This window comes from Chelon labrosus (genome assembly GCF_963514085.1).
Source record: "Chelon labrosus genome assembly, chromosome: 15".
NCBI lineage: Eukaryota > Metazoa > Chordata > Actinopteri > Mugiliformes > Mugilidae > Chelon > Chelon labrosus.
Genome location: NC_140348.1, coordinates 17,679,470 through 17,697,452, shown reverse-complemented (window position 1 = coordinate 17,697,452; position 17,983 = coordinate 17,679,470). Strand labels below are relative to the sequence as shown.

The window sequence follows — 17,983 nt, the reverse complement described above, 5'->3', positions numbered from 1 at the left end:
GTTGTGGTTGTGAGTGAGGGCATATTGTGGCACATCTGTATAAAGGGAGTAGATCATCTTCTGTTAACGAAGCATGTGCTACTCAGATGTCTGATTAAATTGAAACCTTTATCAGTTGTCAGTGAATTGCTTTAAAAACATTGCAATGGCAGAATTCCATTGATTTCCCATTAAACTTAATTTAGTAAAATATACAACAGCCCAGTGGGAGTGACTAAACCTACATTAAACCTGGGTACATGAAACAATATGTAAAATAACACTGTATACCCAGTTATTTAAGAAAAAGTAACATTTATCTTACTTATATCTGATTAAAATGCTTTATGCACTCTTGCATCTTAAGAAGATAAAGCGCATCTTACTGTGATGATACTGCCACCTGCAGGGCAAATTTGACCCATTGCAAAATACAATCTGAACGCTAAATGAGATGTCAAGAGTAATTATTGGGGGAAAAAATGACACCACAGTATCAATTCAAACTTTTAAATCTTTTAGTCACATTTGTCAGACAACATCATATTAGTAGGTGATCTGAGAGCACTTCAGAAGATTTTTCTTGGAACCCTCGGGAGTGACATCTTCCCTCCGAATCTAGAAATGAGCAGAATGAAGAAAGAAAAGGCATGCAACTTATTTCATAATATGCATATTTAATGGTAGAGTATGATGATATATAAACAACTGTCCAAGAGACATTTCTTAATTCCAACCAATACTTTCCAGTTTAAACATAAATAATCACCAAATTATCAACCAAATACTTTCAATAAAACAAGTTCTTACTACCCACATGTGCTTGATCATTGCTTAAACCCCTGTAATAAAATGCCATCATGTTGTAGGCAAAGCTTTACTCTCCCAACACCAGGCTGGGTAAATGTGCAGAATGCTGCAATGTCAAGGAACAGCATAAAGTATTAAGACCAAAGCCAAGGCTGCAAAGTCTGAGCAACAATCCTATTTCAAATGGGTTCATCTTTGCCTTTAAAAATGATGGAAAATTTTTGATAAAAAAGTAACTTGTACAAATGACCATTTTCAGTACAAAAGCTTGTAAAATGTAGTCGTGGTGCAAATTAATGCAGTGTCTCTTAATATCGGTGGGAAAACATTTGCAACAGTGAGGACAGTATGTGCAGACTTGACTTGGGCCAGCTCACCATAACAGCCATTTCATATTCGTAGCAGCTACATTTTCCAGTTCGGCATCGAAAATTAATTGATTAACTTGAGTGAAATTATTAAAAGTACATATATAACACATAAATAACACTGAAAATATACCATATGCTGGGGAAATACATTTTCCAACACAAAAAAAAACAAACAAAATGTTAAAAATGGTAGTAGAAAAAATAAAAATGGCAAACTCCATATCCACTGTGATTGAAATATAAACAATGTAACAAGAAAAAAAAATGTGAATTTTGAAATTTATGAATTTGTAAAAGTAATTATTAAAAATAAAATAAAAACAACAACAAGGGATAATCCGGATACCATGATGAGAATACCATTCAGTTGTAGTGAGGTATGAGCGCCAAGTTCCTCTTGTCCAGCCAAGTGATTCTGCCGCAGTTCTACTGAAAGAACTTGAGGCCCGCAACGAGGAAGAACTTCTCCAGGAAGATCTCAGAATCAAGGACGGCGATGTGGGCAGCCCGACCGATAAGAGAGTTGGCTGTGTTGGGCAGGGCATGAATGACATCATATCGCACCAGGTTACAGTCTTTGTTCTGAAGTACCGGCAGCAGCAGGTTCTCAATCATTTCAGCATACACAGGACCTGGTATGGACAAGATAGAGACAAGCTGAACGGGGCACAGTATTCTCAAGTCTATTTAACACTTAGTTTGTCGACTAAATTAGGCAATTGAATTTAGTCTACACTGCTTTGTGTCATTCTTGTAACAGACACAGAAGTAAAAAAACAGAGGAAAGTGGAACGTCAGAAAGTATGAGGAAGGAGGGAGAAAATGAAGATCTCAATCACCTTTGATAAGCAGCACCAAAAATTTGTTTTGTCATTGTGCAAATACCTTAACTGAGCTGGAGATTGCAAATCAGGGGAAACTACACTACAAGGGCAAAGACAGTGGACTGTGGCTTTATGTGTCAGAGCTCTTAGGACCTGGCCTGTTCTGCTTGGCCACTTTTCTCCAATTTAAAGTCTGACCGTCACCCACATCAACGAAAACCATCTCATCCTGAAAAGTCATGTCAATGTGGACCCTGCTTCCACTCACCTGTTTGTTTGTCCTTTAATGCAGTTTTGCACATTTCTATTCGAGCAGAATGATAGGGGACATAGCGATCCTGCAGTGACCCCACCAGCACCACATTTTTGAAAAACTGCAGACCTTAAAACACAGATCAATAGCAAAGTTACACTGACAAACTCGTATTTCAAATATCCAGCCCAAATTATTTGGTACAAACAGCAAAGCTAACCAGATTTCTTGCTGAGTTTATAGAGGAAAGTTTGGCGAGGATCTGAATGATCACGGCACGTCAGCTGCAGGAGCGACCCAGACTTTTTCCACTTCTGCATGAACCAAAGGCCTAGGAATAAAATGTAAAAGTTATTTAACAGGATCAACAGAGGACACAGGAGATGAAATGAGTGTGGACGCACATTCATGCTAAAGCAACTACCAGTTAGCTGACTAAGAGTAGCGATGGTGCAGTCTCTGAAAAAGCAATTAAAGGTTTGGACATTCACCTGTATTGACCAGAGCAGAGCTGTTGTACAGTGTGCCCAGGTGAGGCCCGGAGAGGGAGAGGAAGGTGTGCAGCCTGCTGAGGTAACATTTGAACCTGGGCCGGGTAAGAACGGAGCGAACTATGAGGTTCCCTAAAGAATGACCAACAAAGCTGCAAATAAAAAAGATAATGCAGAGGATTAGGACCAAATAGTAAAGACATCAAACAACAAAAATTAAAATCCAACTTTGTCATTGACATACTTGGTGTGTATATAAGCTTCAGCCGATTTTTATGGTTAATAGTGTTTAGTTACTATGCTGTAGAAGAAACAGAGCGGAAAACTGCAACAGCTAGAGGGTGCTGTGGGAGTAGATTTTCACTCCTGTCCCCACAAAAACACTCCTGTCCAATTCCAAACTGATTTAAATGCTTCCCATTTCCAGGAGAATGACTCCCGTCCTATCCCATGTTGAGCTGCATGAGTCAGTGGCGTATTTGATAACTATTTCTACACAGCTTATAGAGTTGTAACACCATCAGTCTTAACATGTTGGAACTTCTCTCTCTGTCAGACTGATTCACAAATCGTTGTCCTGTGTTGCAAAATGATCTTCCCCGAATCTCACTCCCACTCCACTGTTGGCATTTAAATTTCGGTGGTTGCGCTATGCAAAGTTAATACACATGTCATGTGTCTGGCTGCAGATGGGAGAGCATGACAAATAAAAGATGACAACAGCATAACCAGCATTACACTATATTTTAATGCACAGCTACAAATATTTTAATCTTTACTAGAAGCTGCAGAGTCTCAGTATTAATACAGTACTTAACGTCACAGGCAGTTTTGTCATTGTTTATGCCATCATGCAGCCACTTGATGAATTACTAATTTACCCTTGAATTCAGTAAACTATGACTATTTGTTTATGTCTTAATATTCTGATATTGCATTTGGATAGAAAATAACCCATTACCTTATCTTGGAGACTGTGAGGTTGTATATTTGAATGTACTGAACTATTTCGTCCAGCAGTCGGTCGGTCATTGACTCAAAGTCCGCAAAGGTGTCATTCTGGAGAAAAAATAAATACAAAGTTAGCAAGGACAAAACTGCTAAATCTGCTACCGATTAACTGACAGTTGTTTTAGTACAAAAAATAAAACAGGCCTGAGACCCTGAATCGGGTAAACTTGGATTATCTGATCCAGGTCTTATCTGCTTACTTGATTTCTCTCAGACATGAGGAAGTCTATACGAGCACCAGGCAGTCCAAGCTCAAGATAAGTCTTCACCAGTCTCAGGTCAGCACTGTTTCCTGTAGCGATAAAGGGAATAAAATGCATCAGTGTTTTGACTACAAAGCAAAAAGAGACCAATTAAAGTGACTCATTTACTGTGGAAGGTTTTTGACAGAGGACTTCCTACCGTCCAGCCCATGGACACAGACTATGAGATGGATGCCTTCTTCACAGCTTTCGTCTTCCTCCAAGCTAAAATAAGGCACAGTGGATGCCAGCTCAGGCACCTCACTGTACAAGAAACCAGGGAGCCTTAGCTGCTTCATCTCTTCCTTGGCCTTAATGAACCTGTACAATTATAATGAAAGAAGGTGACGAGTGTAAGGAACGGCAGATGTATGCATTACATTAAAATAGATTTGAGAAATATTTTTGAAAGATGACTCACGCTTTCATCTGTGGTGTGGGTGCACATTCATACCACTGCAGGCTAGAAGAAAGGGAGGTAGAGGAATAGGGAGGTCTTCCCAAGCTATACCCAACACTGCTGGAGGCTACGTTGGAGCAGATTGGAGCTTTTGATAAATCCTTTGTTTCATGGAGGTAGCCAATGCCAAGCTGTTCGAACAGAAGACTTGTCTGTTGAGCTGATGCATCCCCAACTCCAGTTTGCTCATCATCAGCAACACCATTCACAAAAGCATAGCCGTCACCTTCCTCGTAGTAACCGTTTTCGATCATCTCATGCTCTGTCTCGTCCTCATCCTCCTCAACCTGTGGTCCTGCCTGGATCCCCAATGTGATAGCAGATGTTTCTACAGGGCTGATCTCAGACACATCTGTGCTAGAGCATGAACCAAAGTAGTTCTCTACCATCCCACGTTTTACCATGTCAGTGCTACTGGTGGCAGAGTTGCTGGAGGGGCAAGCTGTGTGGGGTTCGCTACGGGATTCTTTAACGGTCCCAGAGCCAGCTGCTTCCTCTGGTCCAAATTCAGAAATACCTATTAATTTGGGGTCTGTGTCTGAGTCAAAGGCAAGTTTCACTTGGGAAAGCTGGGAATCACCTGTATTAGTATCAGGGTTGCAGGCCACTTCAGTTTTAGTGATATCTCCACAGAAGACTAAACTCTGCTCCTGCACCAAGACACTGGACTTCCTGCCACGGACTTCAGCTCCGCTGGAGCCCCTCGAAGAACCTTCGCCCTCATCATCTGAGGGCAAGGAGTTGATAGACGTGAGAGAGGACTGGACTCCACTGACAGCACTAGTACTTTCAGGGCACATAATTTCTCCTGTCCCACTGGGCTTCTGCACTGTGCTTTGCTGAACAGACCGTGGTGCAGGACTCTGGAGAGCCCTCTCAGGTTGTGGGACTGCAACACCTGACTCAGAGACACCTAGCCCCATACAGATTTGTGGTCCTAGCGCAAGCTGAGTAGCAAATGAGCTGGGTTCGCTCTCAATGCCCGAGTCAGAGAGACGAGACGAGGCACTGGGGGCTCGTCCATCTGGCAGCCTGATACAATCACTCTTTACCTGTACTGAGACCACACAGGGCTGGCTACGCTGTGCTGTTTCTTTACCTGGCCTTTCAAATACAGATTCAATCACAGATTGTTGTGAGTCACAAAGGTTCGTCTGGGTGATCTCAGGAATATTACTACTGGGAGTCCCATCAGTCCGATTTGATGGAGGAACCATTACTTTATTACCGTGGTTTGGGTCCTTGTTACTTGGTTTCCCCTCAATTTGCTTCACCCCTGCAGACAACTGGGGCAGCTTTTGGCCACTGTGGTCAACTTGCCTATCTTTTTGAATTGGTTGGTTGCATGTAGCAATAGCCCCAGTACCAGCCTGGGGATTATTCTGTGTGTCCGAGGTGGTAGTTTTAAAAAAATGTTTTTGACAAGCAGCATTAGTTACACTGTTATCCATGACAGAATCATCAGCACGGTCTCCACAATGTGCTGATGTGGCAACAGAGTCAAAAAAAGAACTGACATTAGTCCTTAAATAACTCGAGTCCCCCTGCAAGGTATCTCGTTCCTCATCTTGGTTAAGGGGTGGTTCCCCTTCCTTGTACTTGGTGCTGGTGTTGCCATAAGGAGCTTTGAGGTTCTTATAGCCCAACAAAACCACAGAGTCTTTGGAGCCCTGTCTTGTCAATTTCTTGGAGTTCTCAGTCTTTGAATTTTTCTTTAGTTTGACCGACTTGCCTTTGGATTTAGGTGGAGGATCAAAAGTATCTGGCCAGGTGTTATCGATGGAGGTGCATCGTGTTTCAGGTACAGGGCTAGCTGCTGCACTGTAGTCTTTGGCACTGGCCTTGTCTGTTTTACTGGAAACTGAGCCAGTCCTTGTATTGTGCATTCCCAGCCAGGGTCCATCACGATCTTCAGGACGAAACCAAGTTGAATGGAAAAAAGACAAGAACACATCTTTAGTTTAAAAAAGAGCATGTACATCTTGTACTAGTATAGTAGCAGAGCAGCAGTACTGTTAATGACCTTCAGTGATAGAATCCAGATATCTGTCTTCAAAGATGATTGGCAGGGAGCTAACATCGCCATCCAGGTCTGCACATTCCACCGGAAGTGGAGGCAAAGACAAGAAATAGCTGGAGCTTTTTATAGCATTAGTCATCTGTTGGTGACTGTGAGCACTGATGGAGGGACAGATGGAGGAAAGAGGACAATAAGTCAGACAGAGAAAACAAACTTGGGCTTGAGTATATGAGACAAGCAAATACTGGCCCAGGCTTGATAAAAGCAAGACTATATTTCACAATCGAAGCAAACATGTCGGTACAACTTACTGCAGTTCCTGATAAGCAAGCGCAGATTGTCTTGGATGTTCGAGACAAAAGAAAGCCTCAGCAAACCGTCTCACCTGTAATAACACCACATATACTGTTAGGATTCTGTCAGTTCGCTGGAGGTTTTATCGTTGTTGAAAGATAACTAGTTTGATGCTTACATCTGTAGGTTTATATATAAAAAAAAAGTTTATCTCACCCTTAGTGTATGGTGCTCCATAGCTAGTAGGGCAGCAACATGTTCCTGCAGGGACACAACTTCTAGGAACTGCCCCCAGAGAGCCATGAGCAGAGAGCAAAGCTGAGCCAGATTCATATTTACTAATTCTGCTAGCTCATCAGGCGACTCCGCTTTCTGCTAAAAGTACAAGGACACAAGTCACCCAACAGGGGGCCCTAGTTAGCAAGTTTCTCTGAGCATACAGCTCTATTCAAGAGGACTTGGTCTTTATGATATGCAAAGCAGTTTCAGTTTTAGATGAAGTCACAAAAATAAATCCAAGTCAATATATATATCCTTTCCAGACTCAGTCTAACCTAATATAACAATTCCATATTTGGAGACGAGGTGCAATTCACTAAAGCATATAAGAGAGACTTGACTTGCATAATCCATCACCATCATCTACACAAATCTGAGTCATTGCAGCTTTTCAAAACATTCTCAAGTGTCCCTATAATCAAAAGAGGGCTCTAATGTCAGCCCGTGAGAAACATTCACACAATTACAAAATGCTTTAAAAAAATACTTTTAAATGTCATTCTATGAACTGTAAAGCAACACCTCATTGCCTGCGAGTGTGCTGATGAATTCAGCAGCAGGACAGAGATTCAATAGCATCTCTCCATAATATGCTGACACACTTTGAGTAACTTGGTGTAATAAATCACCACTAACTCCAGTTAAAGCTTTCTGTGCACTTCAGTTTCACTTAGTACTTAGCTACCATGTGCAATAATTCTTTACCACTAGCTGCAATAAAACCAAACTGATCAGGCATAACATTGTGACTACTGACAGGAGAAGACAACAACACTGACCATCTTGTAACAATAAAATGTTCTGCTGGGAAACTTTTGGATGTGGCATTCATGTGGATGTTACTTAGACATGTACCACCCACCTAAACCAGACCAAGCACCCCCACCCTATAGCAATGACACTCCTTGATGGCAGCAGCCATCCCCAGCAGGATGCAGCCCGACAAAGCACACACACAAAAACGGTTTAGGAACAACTAAAAAAAACATGAAGAACAGCACAAGGTGTTGACCTGGCCTCCAAATTCACTAGATCCCAAACTGATCAAGTATCTGTGGGATGCACTGAGACAAGCCGGATCCACAGAGGCCCCTCTCTTCAGCCCATAGGACCAAAAGGCCCCCATTAACAACATTCTGTTGGCAAACACAACAGGAGAGCCTCAGAAGGCCCATACCCATTCTCTGATGAATCACAACTGTTATGAAGGCACAAGGGAAATATTAGGAGAGTGTATACAGACTTTATTCCCTGTAGTCAACAAAGGACTCTGTCTTGCCGAATAAAACAAATACAATGTCATGCACTCACATCCAAACTCCAGCTAATCTTCCATCTTCTATCATTCATGAAATTCAACAAGCTTGCACAATTCTAATAAATTACGACGTAAGTTAGATGATGTGTTGCTTCCTATAAATATAAATAATTTACTTCACCGGCCACTTAGGGGCAATCAGACAAAAATCAACAGGTCTTACCTTGACTTGTTCACATAACTCAGTTAGACGAGCCTCTAAATCAAGTTGTTCTGAGGAGGCAGAAAAGCAGTATGGGTAAGATTTATCACGACAAGTCATTATGGAATCATACAGAAATTTTTCAAAGAATCAGTGAAACATGCTAAATAAGAAAGTTGTGTCAGACAGCAGTAATTGCAGAAAGATTTTTTTAAATGACATGACCAGAACAGGCCAACACATTCTACACTACCAATGAAACTCTTTGACCAAAACCTAGTTATACAGACGGAAAGAAAGGATGAATATATTTATAGCAGTTGTCACGGAGAGGACATGGTGTCTTCTACAAGAAGGAAACTGGAGTGAAGAGGAAAGGGGAAAGAAAGGAAGGTTGATTTGAGGTATGGTAAGGGTCGGGACATACCTATGTAGACGTGTCTTTGACTTCGGGGATAGGGTCTTCTGAGTACTCGTTCATATAGGACTTGCATGCTGGGCTTGGCTAGTAAGATTGCACATATAGGTACATTTAACCTTTTTTATTATGTGGTTGTCTAGGATGGGTTAATATCTGTCCGCTTGTCAGGATTAGGTTTGGTGAGCCATAGGAACTACAGTGAGTTGTTTTTAGTCTACTGGTTAACAGACGTATCTAATGAGTGCAAGTATGATTTTGTAAAAACAATGAACTAAGATTTGTTAGTTAGAACCCTAAAACAACTTTCTGCTTGTGCAGTCTGTTTGAAAGGGTAGAACATGGTTATGTGAAGGGATCTGATGAAATGACATGAGATCACAGCAAACTTATATGCAACAAACTCAGATAGTGAAAAGAAAAAACAAAACAATCAAAATCCATTGCAAATCAAAAATGAGTAACATATACTATATATATATATTGCAAATACACTGGCCAAAAAAAAGTCACCACCTGGATTTAACTAAGCAAATAGGTATGAGCCTCCTGTTGGGTAAGTACTGCATGGGTGATTAGCTTTCAGCTGACAAAAAGCCATTTAACCCCAACTGATGCAACTGAGTATCGTTGCATCAGTGATCACTTAAACGTTTAGTGAAATCAAATTGAAGAAAAACAGTAGTGGAACTCAGGGCTATGATTAATAGTGAAAGTAAGAGCATTTCCACACGTACAATGTGAAGGGAACTCAAGGGTTTGGTACTGAACAGCTGTGTAGCCTTAAGAAAACCACTAATCAGTGAAAAAAAGGCTTCAATTTGCTAGGGAGCATAAAGATTGGACTCTGGAGCAATGGAGGAAGGTCATATGGTCTGATGAGTCCAGATTTACCCTGTTCCAGAGTGATGGGGGCATCAGGGTAAGAAGAGAGGCAGATGAAGTGATGCACCCATCATGCCTAGTGTCTACTGTACAAGCCTGTGTGGGCAGTGCTATGATTTGCTGCAGTTGCTCAGGTCTAGGTTCAGCAACATTATGTGCCCAAAGAATGAGGTCAGCTGACTACCTGAATATACTGAATGACCAGGTTATTACGTCAATGGATTTTTTTCTTCCCTGATGTTCACGGGCATATTCCAAGATGACAATGTCAGGATTCATGGGGCTCAAACTGTGAAAGAGTGGTTCAGGGAGCATGAGACATCATTTTCACACATGGTTTGGCCACCACAGAGTCCAGACCTTAACCCCAATGAGAATCTTTGGTATGTGCTGGAGAAGGTTTCGCGCAGTGGTCAGACTCTCCCATCATCAATACAAGATCTTGGTGAAAAATGAATGCAACACTGGATGGAAATAAATCTTGTGACATTGCAGAAGCTTATCGAAACAATGCCACAGCGAATGTGTGCTGTAATCAAAGCTAAAGGCGAAATATTAGAGTGTGACCATTTTTTTTGGTGGTGACTTTTTTTTGGCCAGGCAGTGTATGTGTTTCTTCTTAGTGCAGTGTGTAAAAATAAAGATTCCCTTACATTTTAAGTCAGGGATTTAGGATGAGCTGATGTGAAGACACAATGCATACCTAGTTCCATGCGATGGGAGGAGGGCAGGTCCTTGGTGATAGACGTGAAGTAGTCAAAGAGCCCCCGGTAGGCCATTAGCAGACTGGAGCAAAGGTTATGGTGCAGACTGAAAGCATGCTGCAGACAGGGGTCAGACACCAGGAATGTCCTGCCCTGAGGGATCACAAAAGAGACAGAGCAGATATTAGAGATAATTTAATTCTTTACACAATATTACTGCTGTTCCTGACTTGTAGATCTGCCATGGGCCAATTCACAAGAAATTTGGCAATTCAACTGTATGATTATTTTGGGTGATGCAGTCTGTGGTGCTGTTACACTGGATTGTATTAAATTATTTAAAAAATATACCACTGCATGCTCTGTCACACATCACTTTGATATTACAGTACTGTTAGTTACTTTTAGACATATTTTGTGCGCAATATGTACATGCAAATGGTTCAAAGCTGCATCTTTACAAACACCCGCAGTGAAATGAAAAGTGGTCGATGGCTTGTTATTTCCAAGCCGTCTATTAGTGATGCATCCGGGGGAGTGCCTCTGGTCTGCCTGAATGACTCTGGTACACTACTGCGTCTCAGGAGCAGCTATAGTTGGGCAGGCAAATTACTTCTGGCTAAATGTGACTCTGGTCTGATAGTTTCCTCTTCTTCTGACCTATCAGCAGTCTGCATGTTCCCTTGTTTTAAATGCAGTGAATGGAACACTCACTCCATTACACTATGTTCATGTAATAATCAAAGACTGTATTTCTGGCAGGTACTTTCACTTTAACAATAAACACAAGCCTCTTTTTTCCATCGAGGTTTTTTTTATCTTTGATGATAAAAGAGTTCCACAACATATCATGAGTATTTTAAGGTTTATGACAGTCATTTATTTTGAGCCAGTGTTTAATTTAGCCTACTGTAGTGCAGCAAACTTGTAAAATGATATGATGCAAAATATATAAAGGCAATTTCCAGATACATTTATCTTGCTATAAAAGGTGTTCACTTACATCTGGTGACACTTGCTTGACATAACTGCTGCCGAACACCACACTCTCCAGAGGTGGGATGACCGAGTCTTTGCTCTGTGCTGGAGCGTTGCGGTTTAGCCATGTGGTTTTCACAGGCCGAGGAAAACTAGGTAAACACGTGTAAGATCAGGTTATCAAGACAAGAATTAAAAGAAATAAAGAAAAAAGAAAAAACAGTTTCATGCGTTATGTTCACTTTAAGTTCAAATTTAACCATCCTATTATTAAACCTTTTTGTTTTGCAGAAGTGTGAAAAATGTCTGACCTAATAAGGGGCTGATGCAGTGCCACAAGAGAGGCATGGATGGCTACAGAGATGACAGACAGGTGGAAGTAGTCAAACATGACATTGATGTGTTGGTGGATGCCTCGCTGAAGGCTAAAGTGCAAACGAAGTGTGCGGCCACTGATGTTCTGTAGAGAGCTTGGATCATCTGGCCTGTAGAAATTATATAATAAGGACAGGAGACATTAGTGGAGCCACATTTGCATAGAACATGCAAATATCAAAATTACCAAACACTGTATAGTTAATATATTGCAACACCTACGTGTAATCACCATCTGTGAAATATAAATCCAAGAAAAGCTGGAAATCCATGTCATTGAGGGACTCTTCCACCTGAGGAGAATGAAGAACGACTTTAAAACCCTGCGTGCAAAAGCAAGTGATGTCTCGGGCAGATATGCAAGTTAGCTCTGATACATTTAAAAGTCCTTTGTTGTCGTGACCTGTGTCCCAAGGACACACCTGCTGTCCAAAACTGTCCAATGCATCCAGTTAGAACAGAAAAAACTAAGAAAAATACATTTGTAACACGGCTTTTAAAGCAAATGAACTGTAAAGTGGCACAAACTAGTTAAAAAAAAAAGAAAAATCATGTTGTCCCAATTTCCACAATATTTTGCAGGTGCATCGTGCTTCTAATGTCTTGCTTTTGACTGAAGATGGCATCTGGATTTCCAAATTGTGTTCATATGGGTGTTAAAGAAAGATTGTGCACACGTACTACTTTGTCACACAACAGCAAGGGACATAACCTAAAAACACAATAGAAAACCATTTGAGAAAGCCTGCGATACAGACCATATTCTACTGTCAAACTCTTCTAAATGGAATTGGCATCTAATGTAGAGGTACTTTATGTCAAGCAGACAGAGAAAAGTAACATGACCTAAAAAATAAGACCAGATAATATTTTTAGATTAAACCCATCCACCCACCGCTCTTTCTCAAACTTACCTTCTTCTCGTCCAGCAGCATCATCACTTTGAAGAGAAGGACATCATTGACCACGATCTCTTCATTCTTATAGAGGATTTGGAAAGTTTTGCTGCAGATGACATCGTCCTGGACTGAAGCAGGAAACGCCAGATCAGAGCCTGGATAAAAACACAAAGAATAATTGTGTCAATGATAACAATTGGCATTGTTTCTTTCATTCATTTTCTGTAACTGCATGTCCTCTGGAGAGAGACAGACAGCCATTCACACTCACATGCACACCTACGGCCAATTTAGAATCACCAATTAAACAAACGTGCATGTCTTTGGATGGTGGGAGGAAGTCGGAGTTCCTGGAGAGAACCCACGCAGACACAGGGAGAACATGCAAACTCCACACAGAAAGGCTCCAGTTGGCTGATGGATTCAAACCCAGAACCTTCTTGCTGTGAGGCATCAGTGCTAACCACCCATACCACTGTACCACTGGCCATTGTTTCTTATGTGCCCTAATTTATAAAATGGTAAAGTAACAGTGACGCACTGGAACAATCGCTGTCTGACTTTTTCCTGCTTAGCAATGACACAAAAAGGATTGAGGTCTTTGTGTTAAAGGAGAAATTCAGGTTCCTAAGAGGCTGAGGCCTGTGCACAAAGCTCGAGAGAAATACAGAGAGCTGGGAGTGGCCTCATGAGACAAACCAGTATGCTTCTAGCTGTGAGCAGGCCAAACAATACAATAAGTAAACCAAATGTGCACACATTTTCCCTGATAATGTGCTAACATTACATCAGCTGAAAAATAGAATACCTGAAGTACATGAGTGACTTAATAAGTTATATATGAATGGTGGTAACTCTGATAAGAAAAGTACAAAAGAAAATAATTGGTAAACTGAGGAGAAAGGTGCAGGGCTTAGGGCTGACCAACTGGATCGCTTCAAACTAAAGACCAGGTTTGTCATTGTGGATATAGACCAATATCCTTGTGTAAAGAAAGACTGAAAATTCTTGGAAAAATTACTATACTATATACTTAATTTACCTCCCGGGTGAAGTAGACTGGTCTCAACTTTGTGTGGGACGCGGGGTGGCACCTTAAGACTGGCACGCATCTGGTAGAACCTGTAAAAGCACACATGTGTTTTAAAACGAGACTAGATGTGAAAAACATTATCAGAAGCTCTGTGAAAGAGGAACAAACCGCACAGGTTACCTACAATTGCCTCTACTTGTAAAAGGACACGAAACCTTTCATGAATGAATAATGAGCACTTTCTTTAGCAGTCACTCATGTAGTAAACCTGAGCTCTTAAAGCACTGATGAGTCAGGGGCTTTGAGCCTGAGTTTTATCTCAGCACACTGAGGTATCATTATACTGCTGCTGTAAAAAAGAAATTTCCACGAGTGTCACAGCTGTACAGTTTAAACAACGCAGGGCATTTTCCTTTTTAGTTTTCCATCAAATATGTCTGTTTTGACTTATAAAATACCAGATGTTTACAAAGAGATAATTAGATGGGTGGAGTTTTATCTCTAATTGGCGAGATAACATGGAAGCACAGGACACCATCCGACATAGTGCCAAAACTGGAATCATATCAGGAAGCAGGAAACTATAAAGTCAGTGGGAAATCTTGGTTCCATTTGCTTCCAGTTTTAGAGCACCAAAGCTAGTGTGTTTGACAGAATTACTTAGAGATCAGTCTATATGCTGTTAGTCTCAACACGCCTGTAAAATCTTGTACAGGCGTGTACACACTACTGTATGAATGAACGGATGGGTCAAATGCAGAGTACAATTTCCCTTTACAGTACTGTCTCATTATAAAACATTTGTAAGGAAAAGCATTAGCTGTGTTTGTTTATTCAGGATTTGTTTGACTAAATATCAGTGTATAGTATCATACATTATTTCCTAAGACATGTATTTTCATGTTTTGGTTAACCAATAATTTTACTATCCCTCCAGCATTATGGTAATCCAGATGCAAATTCAAATAAAGTGAAATGGAAAATAATAGCTCCTGCATCACTGCACTGCTCACTGCATAAATATGAAATTATTTAAGTTCTTTACAGGACAATTTTTAAACATTGCTGTTTTAAAACATTTGCTGGATCCTTACCACAGACATAAACCACTTCACATACTGCATGAGAATCAACTATGATCACATTGGGACAAGTTTGCATATGTAAAACAGTTTACACAAGCATTTTCAAAGCTGTAAGTACAAAGAGTGTTTCTGAGGGCCCTGAATGTCTTAACAAGATTACCAACTGTTGTCCCCGATTGCCTGGGACACTCAGAGAGAACAAGCCGGTCCTCTTGCACTACAAAAGCTCTTTCAACTCCCTTCAAATGCCATCAAAGCTGAGCTATTTCCATTAGCAAGTTAAACACATCTGTGTGCATTTCATTGAAAAAAGCATTCATGAATATGTTGGAAATGTACGTAAAAAAAAATTAACACAATATTACATTTGCAGAAACAATAAAACAAAACTCACCCTCTTTGGAACAGGTCCACATTGTAGAACTTGTGGAGCTCCACAGAGAACTCCACTGTGGCCTGAACTTCAGACATCTTAGTCTCTACGGGCGGATATGCCTTACATCATCTGGGATACACCTGTGGGCCTGCAGGCAAAAGTAATCAAATTCATCATTTCAGCTTCAAGACTGTAAAAAAAAAAAAAATCTGGGTCACAGCAACCATTTCTTTTGTAAAACTCTCTATTTTATTATATCCACCGAGGTTGTAATGATAAATAATTGACCAGCACTTCTACAAAGTCACAAAACAGTCCTGCTCGTCATACCAAGTTCAAACCCAATTGTGTAGGAAGATATTAGCTAAAATAAAATATCAACAATGTCACATTTGAGAATACAAAAGACAACTGCATAAGGTCTATGTTTTGTATCAGAGGCATCCTGTCCTCTGGGTCTAATTGGTTGACAACTCAGACAATTACAGCATTAGCATTAGAAGAAATAAGGAAAAGCACTATTAATAAGACAGCATAATAGGCTTGAAATACAATACGGCTGTGTCCAAAATAAAGAGACAACCAAGTTATTTAATGGGAACATATTTAGCTCAGGACCTATTTAAAGAAAATGTCAAATGGTTATTTTCGGCCGTAGCCGAGGCAAAATAAAACTGGCAAAAACAACCATACAGACGTTCCCTGAATTAGTCATGTATGAAATGAATAAGTAATTCGCTGGGAAACAGCGTGGCGTTGTGTTCATGCCAGCGAAAACCAGTGAAACACACACACAAAAAAAAAAAAGCCAACACGAATACGACCTTATTGACACCGACGCCTGATACTGAGCAAAGGCTACCGCGCCGGGGTTAATGTCAAAATTTGCCTACGTTCCTGGAAGAAATGATCCTTGAATGCGGTCAGTTATAAACAAATTAAACCGGGCAGAGCACCAACAAGGTCACCAGAGTTTCAGTGGCAAAATGTGTTGCACGTCATGAATGACGAATCCCTTTGTGACATTATAGGAACTACTTAATTGTTGTTCAACAGAAAGTGACTCAAGGCAGTTCATCAACTCAACTGAATGAATCAAGCAACCAGTTGCAATTTATAGTAGGCTCACACAGATGGCACGAAAAAAGACGTCATGCTGTCAGAGTCCCAGGAAATGTTTACACAGTCTCGACTGTAAAGTGTCAATACAAATGAGCGACTTATATTTGGATAAGATTATAGATTTATATCACCGTAAAAAGGACTCATGTTGAGTTTAGGGGTGGTGGGAGCAACTGGTTTGTCAGGTCTGGTCTTTCAGTAAAGATCTTTGTCTGAGGATGTAACACTAAACTACATAATAGCCATTAATAGGTTAATTATAAAAGGTGAAGTAAGGCGTTGACTGTCTGGAATGCTGAAATGCCACAGATCAATGCACGTCCACTCATTTTGTTTTTTCACACATTACAATACATTAAAAAAAAAAAAAAAAAAAAAAAAAAAAAAAAAAAGTGTTACATGTTGAAATCAACCACCAAGCAAAACGAGACACTTCTCTAAACAAACACCGGCGATAAGGAACAGAAACAGGCACTTAAAAGAAAATCCAAGCCATTTCGGGGAAAGTGCAAATTGAAACGTGTGGTCTTGTTAAAAAAAATAAAAATAAATACATGTCACAAGGCCTTGACAAGACATCGACGAGTGATTTAATGCCCTTTAAAAGAACGAACAGCTCAAACCCCACACAAGTACAGACCAGTTCGAAAACAGCTGTTTCAAGTTTTAGCGAAAAGGTTTTGATACACTTGAGTGAGATAGTACAGGTCCCTGTATCTGGTGAGCTGAATCTCTGCTGTCCTATCGCTTACAGGTTGGCAGCTAACAAAACAACATTTTTATTTATTTATTTTTCCTACGGGCCCCACAAAATGTAAGGTACGCCTCGACAAAGATATAACACACTTGAGGATAAAAAAAACTGCATCCCTTCACAGCTAATTAGCTAACGGTAACAGTTAGCATAACGTTAGCCTCCCACCAAACAGTTGTCACCGGGTAACATTAGCCGCACAGACAAGCTAACGCTACTCACCATTGCGCTGGCAAGCTAACATTAGCTAGCTAACCAGTGTTAGCTCCGATTTGAGTCGCCTCGTCGTCCCTTTTCGCTGCGAGGTGAAGACTGAATACACCACCCCTGTTGACTGTTTCACTCCCCTCTCTGGCTGCTTTTATAGGCCCTTAAAACGAAACACAGAGTCGACTGGCTACGGAGCTCAGCTGCCTCTCTCTCTCTGAGCACTAGTGTGTGTGCTAAGCGTCAAGCTAACTGTGCTCAATCTGAGGAGCTGACAGCAGACACCGCTCCAACTGCGCGCTGGTGAACATTAAACTGTGCGTAACACACATACCAGAGGCGCAGCTGACGCCATGCAAAAATTCACAAATGTACACCTGCAAATGGGACATTGGAGAGCAATAGTAAGAATAAGAATATAAAAGCTATTATATTATACACATATACAGTAAGGTTAAATAAAAACATTTTGTCACAATATGCACGGTACCTTAAGGTTTTATTGTTAGGTTTAATGGTTAGACTATGCAGGCTGGTTGTTGTGTTGTATATGGCCTTAATGCAGCCTGCCAGCTAAAGAGGTCCAGAGTTATTGTCTACACTATTTGAACAGAGTTCTCTGTGTACAATTTAGTCCAATTTAACTTATGTAA

General features: G+C 40.7%; 1 protein-coding gene across 2 annotated transcripts; it reads right to left on the bottom strand.

Annotated features, from left to right (window-relative positions):
* Window positions 1-414: 414 nt before the first annotated feature.
* fam135a (family with sequence similarity 135 member A) lies at window positions 415-17,766 on the bottom strand. Of its 2 annotated transcripts, none has more exons than XM_084562168.1 (21): window positions 17,346-17,766; window positions 15,266-15,395; window positions 13,796-13,875; window positions 12,769-12,908; window positions 12,077-12,147; window positions 11,791-11,964; window positions 11,505-11,631; window positions 10,501-10,654; window positions 8,922-8,999; window positions 8,516-8,565; window positions 6,972-7,130; window positions 6,773-6,846; window positions 6,465-6,619; window positions 4,403-6,350; window positions 4,142-4,302; window positions 3,940-4,031; window positions 3,690-3,787; window positions 2,729-2,880; window positions 2,458-2,568; window positions 2,253-2,366; window positions 415-1,792 (listed from the first exon to the last, which is right to left on the bottom strand). In XM_084562168.1, the coding sequence occupies exons 2-21, from the start codon at window positions 15,340-15,342 to the stop codon at window positions 1,587-1,589; spliced, it is 4,221 nt and encodes a 1,406-aa protein (XP_084418294.1). In that variant the 5' UTR covers window positions 15,343-15,395; window positions 17,346-17,766; the 3' UTR covers window positions 415-1,586. The 2 variants fall into 2 exon arrangements, with proteins under 2 accessions (XP_084418294.1, XP_084418295.1); XM_084562169.1 differs by having other exon boundaries at window positions 6,972-7,127.
* Between the last annotated feature and the right edge of the window lie 217 nt (window positions 17,767-17,983).

Excerpts from the sequence above, each read along its gene's own strand:
- fam135a (XM_084562168.1), bottom strand. The coding sequence starts at position 15,342 with ATGTCTGAAGTTCAGGCCACAGTGGAGTTCTCTGTGGAGCTCCACAAG. Across the intron at positions 11,632-11,790 it reads CTGCATCAGCCCCTTATTAG|TTTTCCTCGGCCTGTGAAAA; the intron begins GTCAGACATTTT and ends GTGTTTACCTAG. Across the intron at positions 6,847-6,971 it reads TGGAGCACCATACACTAAGG|GTGAGACGGTTTGCTGAGGC; the intron begins GTGAGATAAACT and ends GTGTTATTACAG.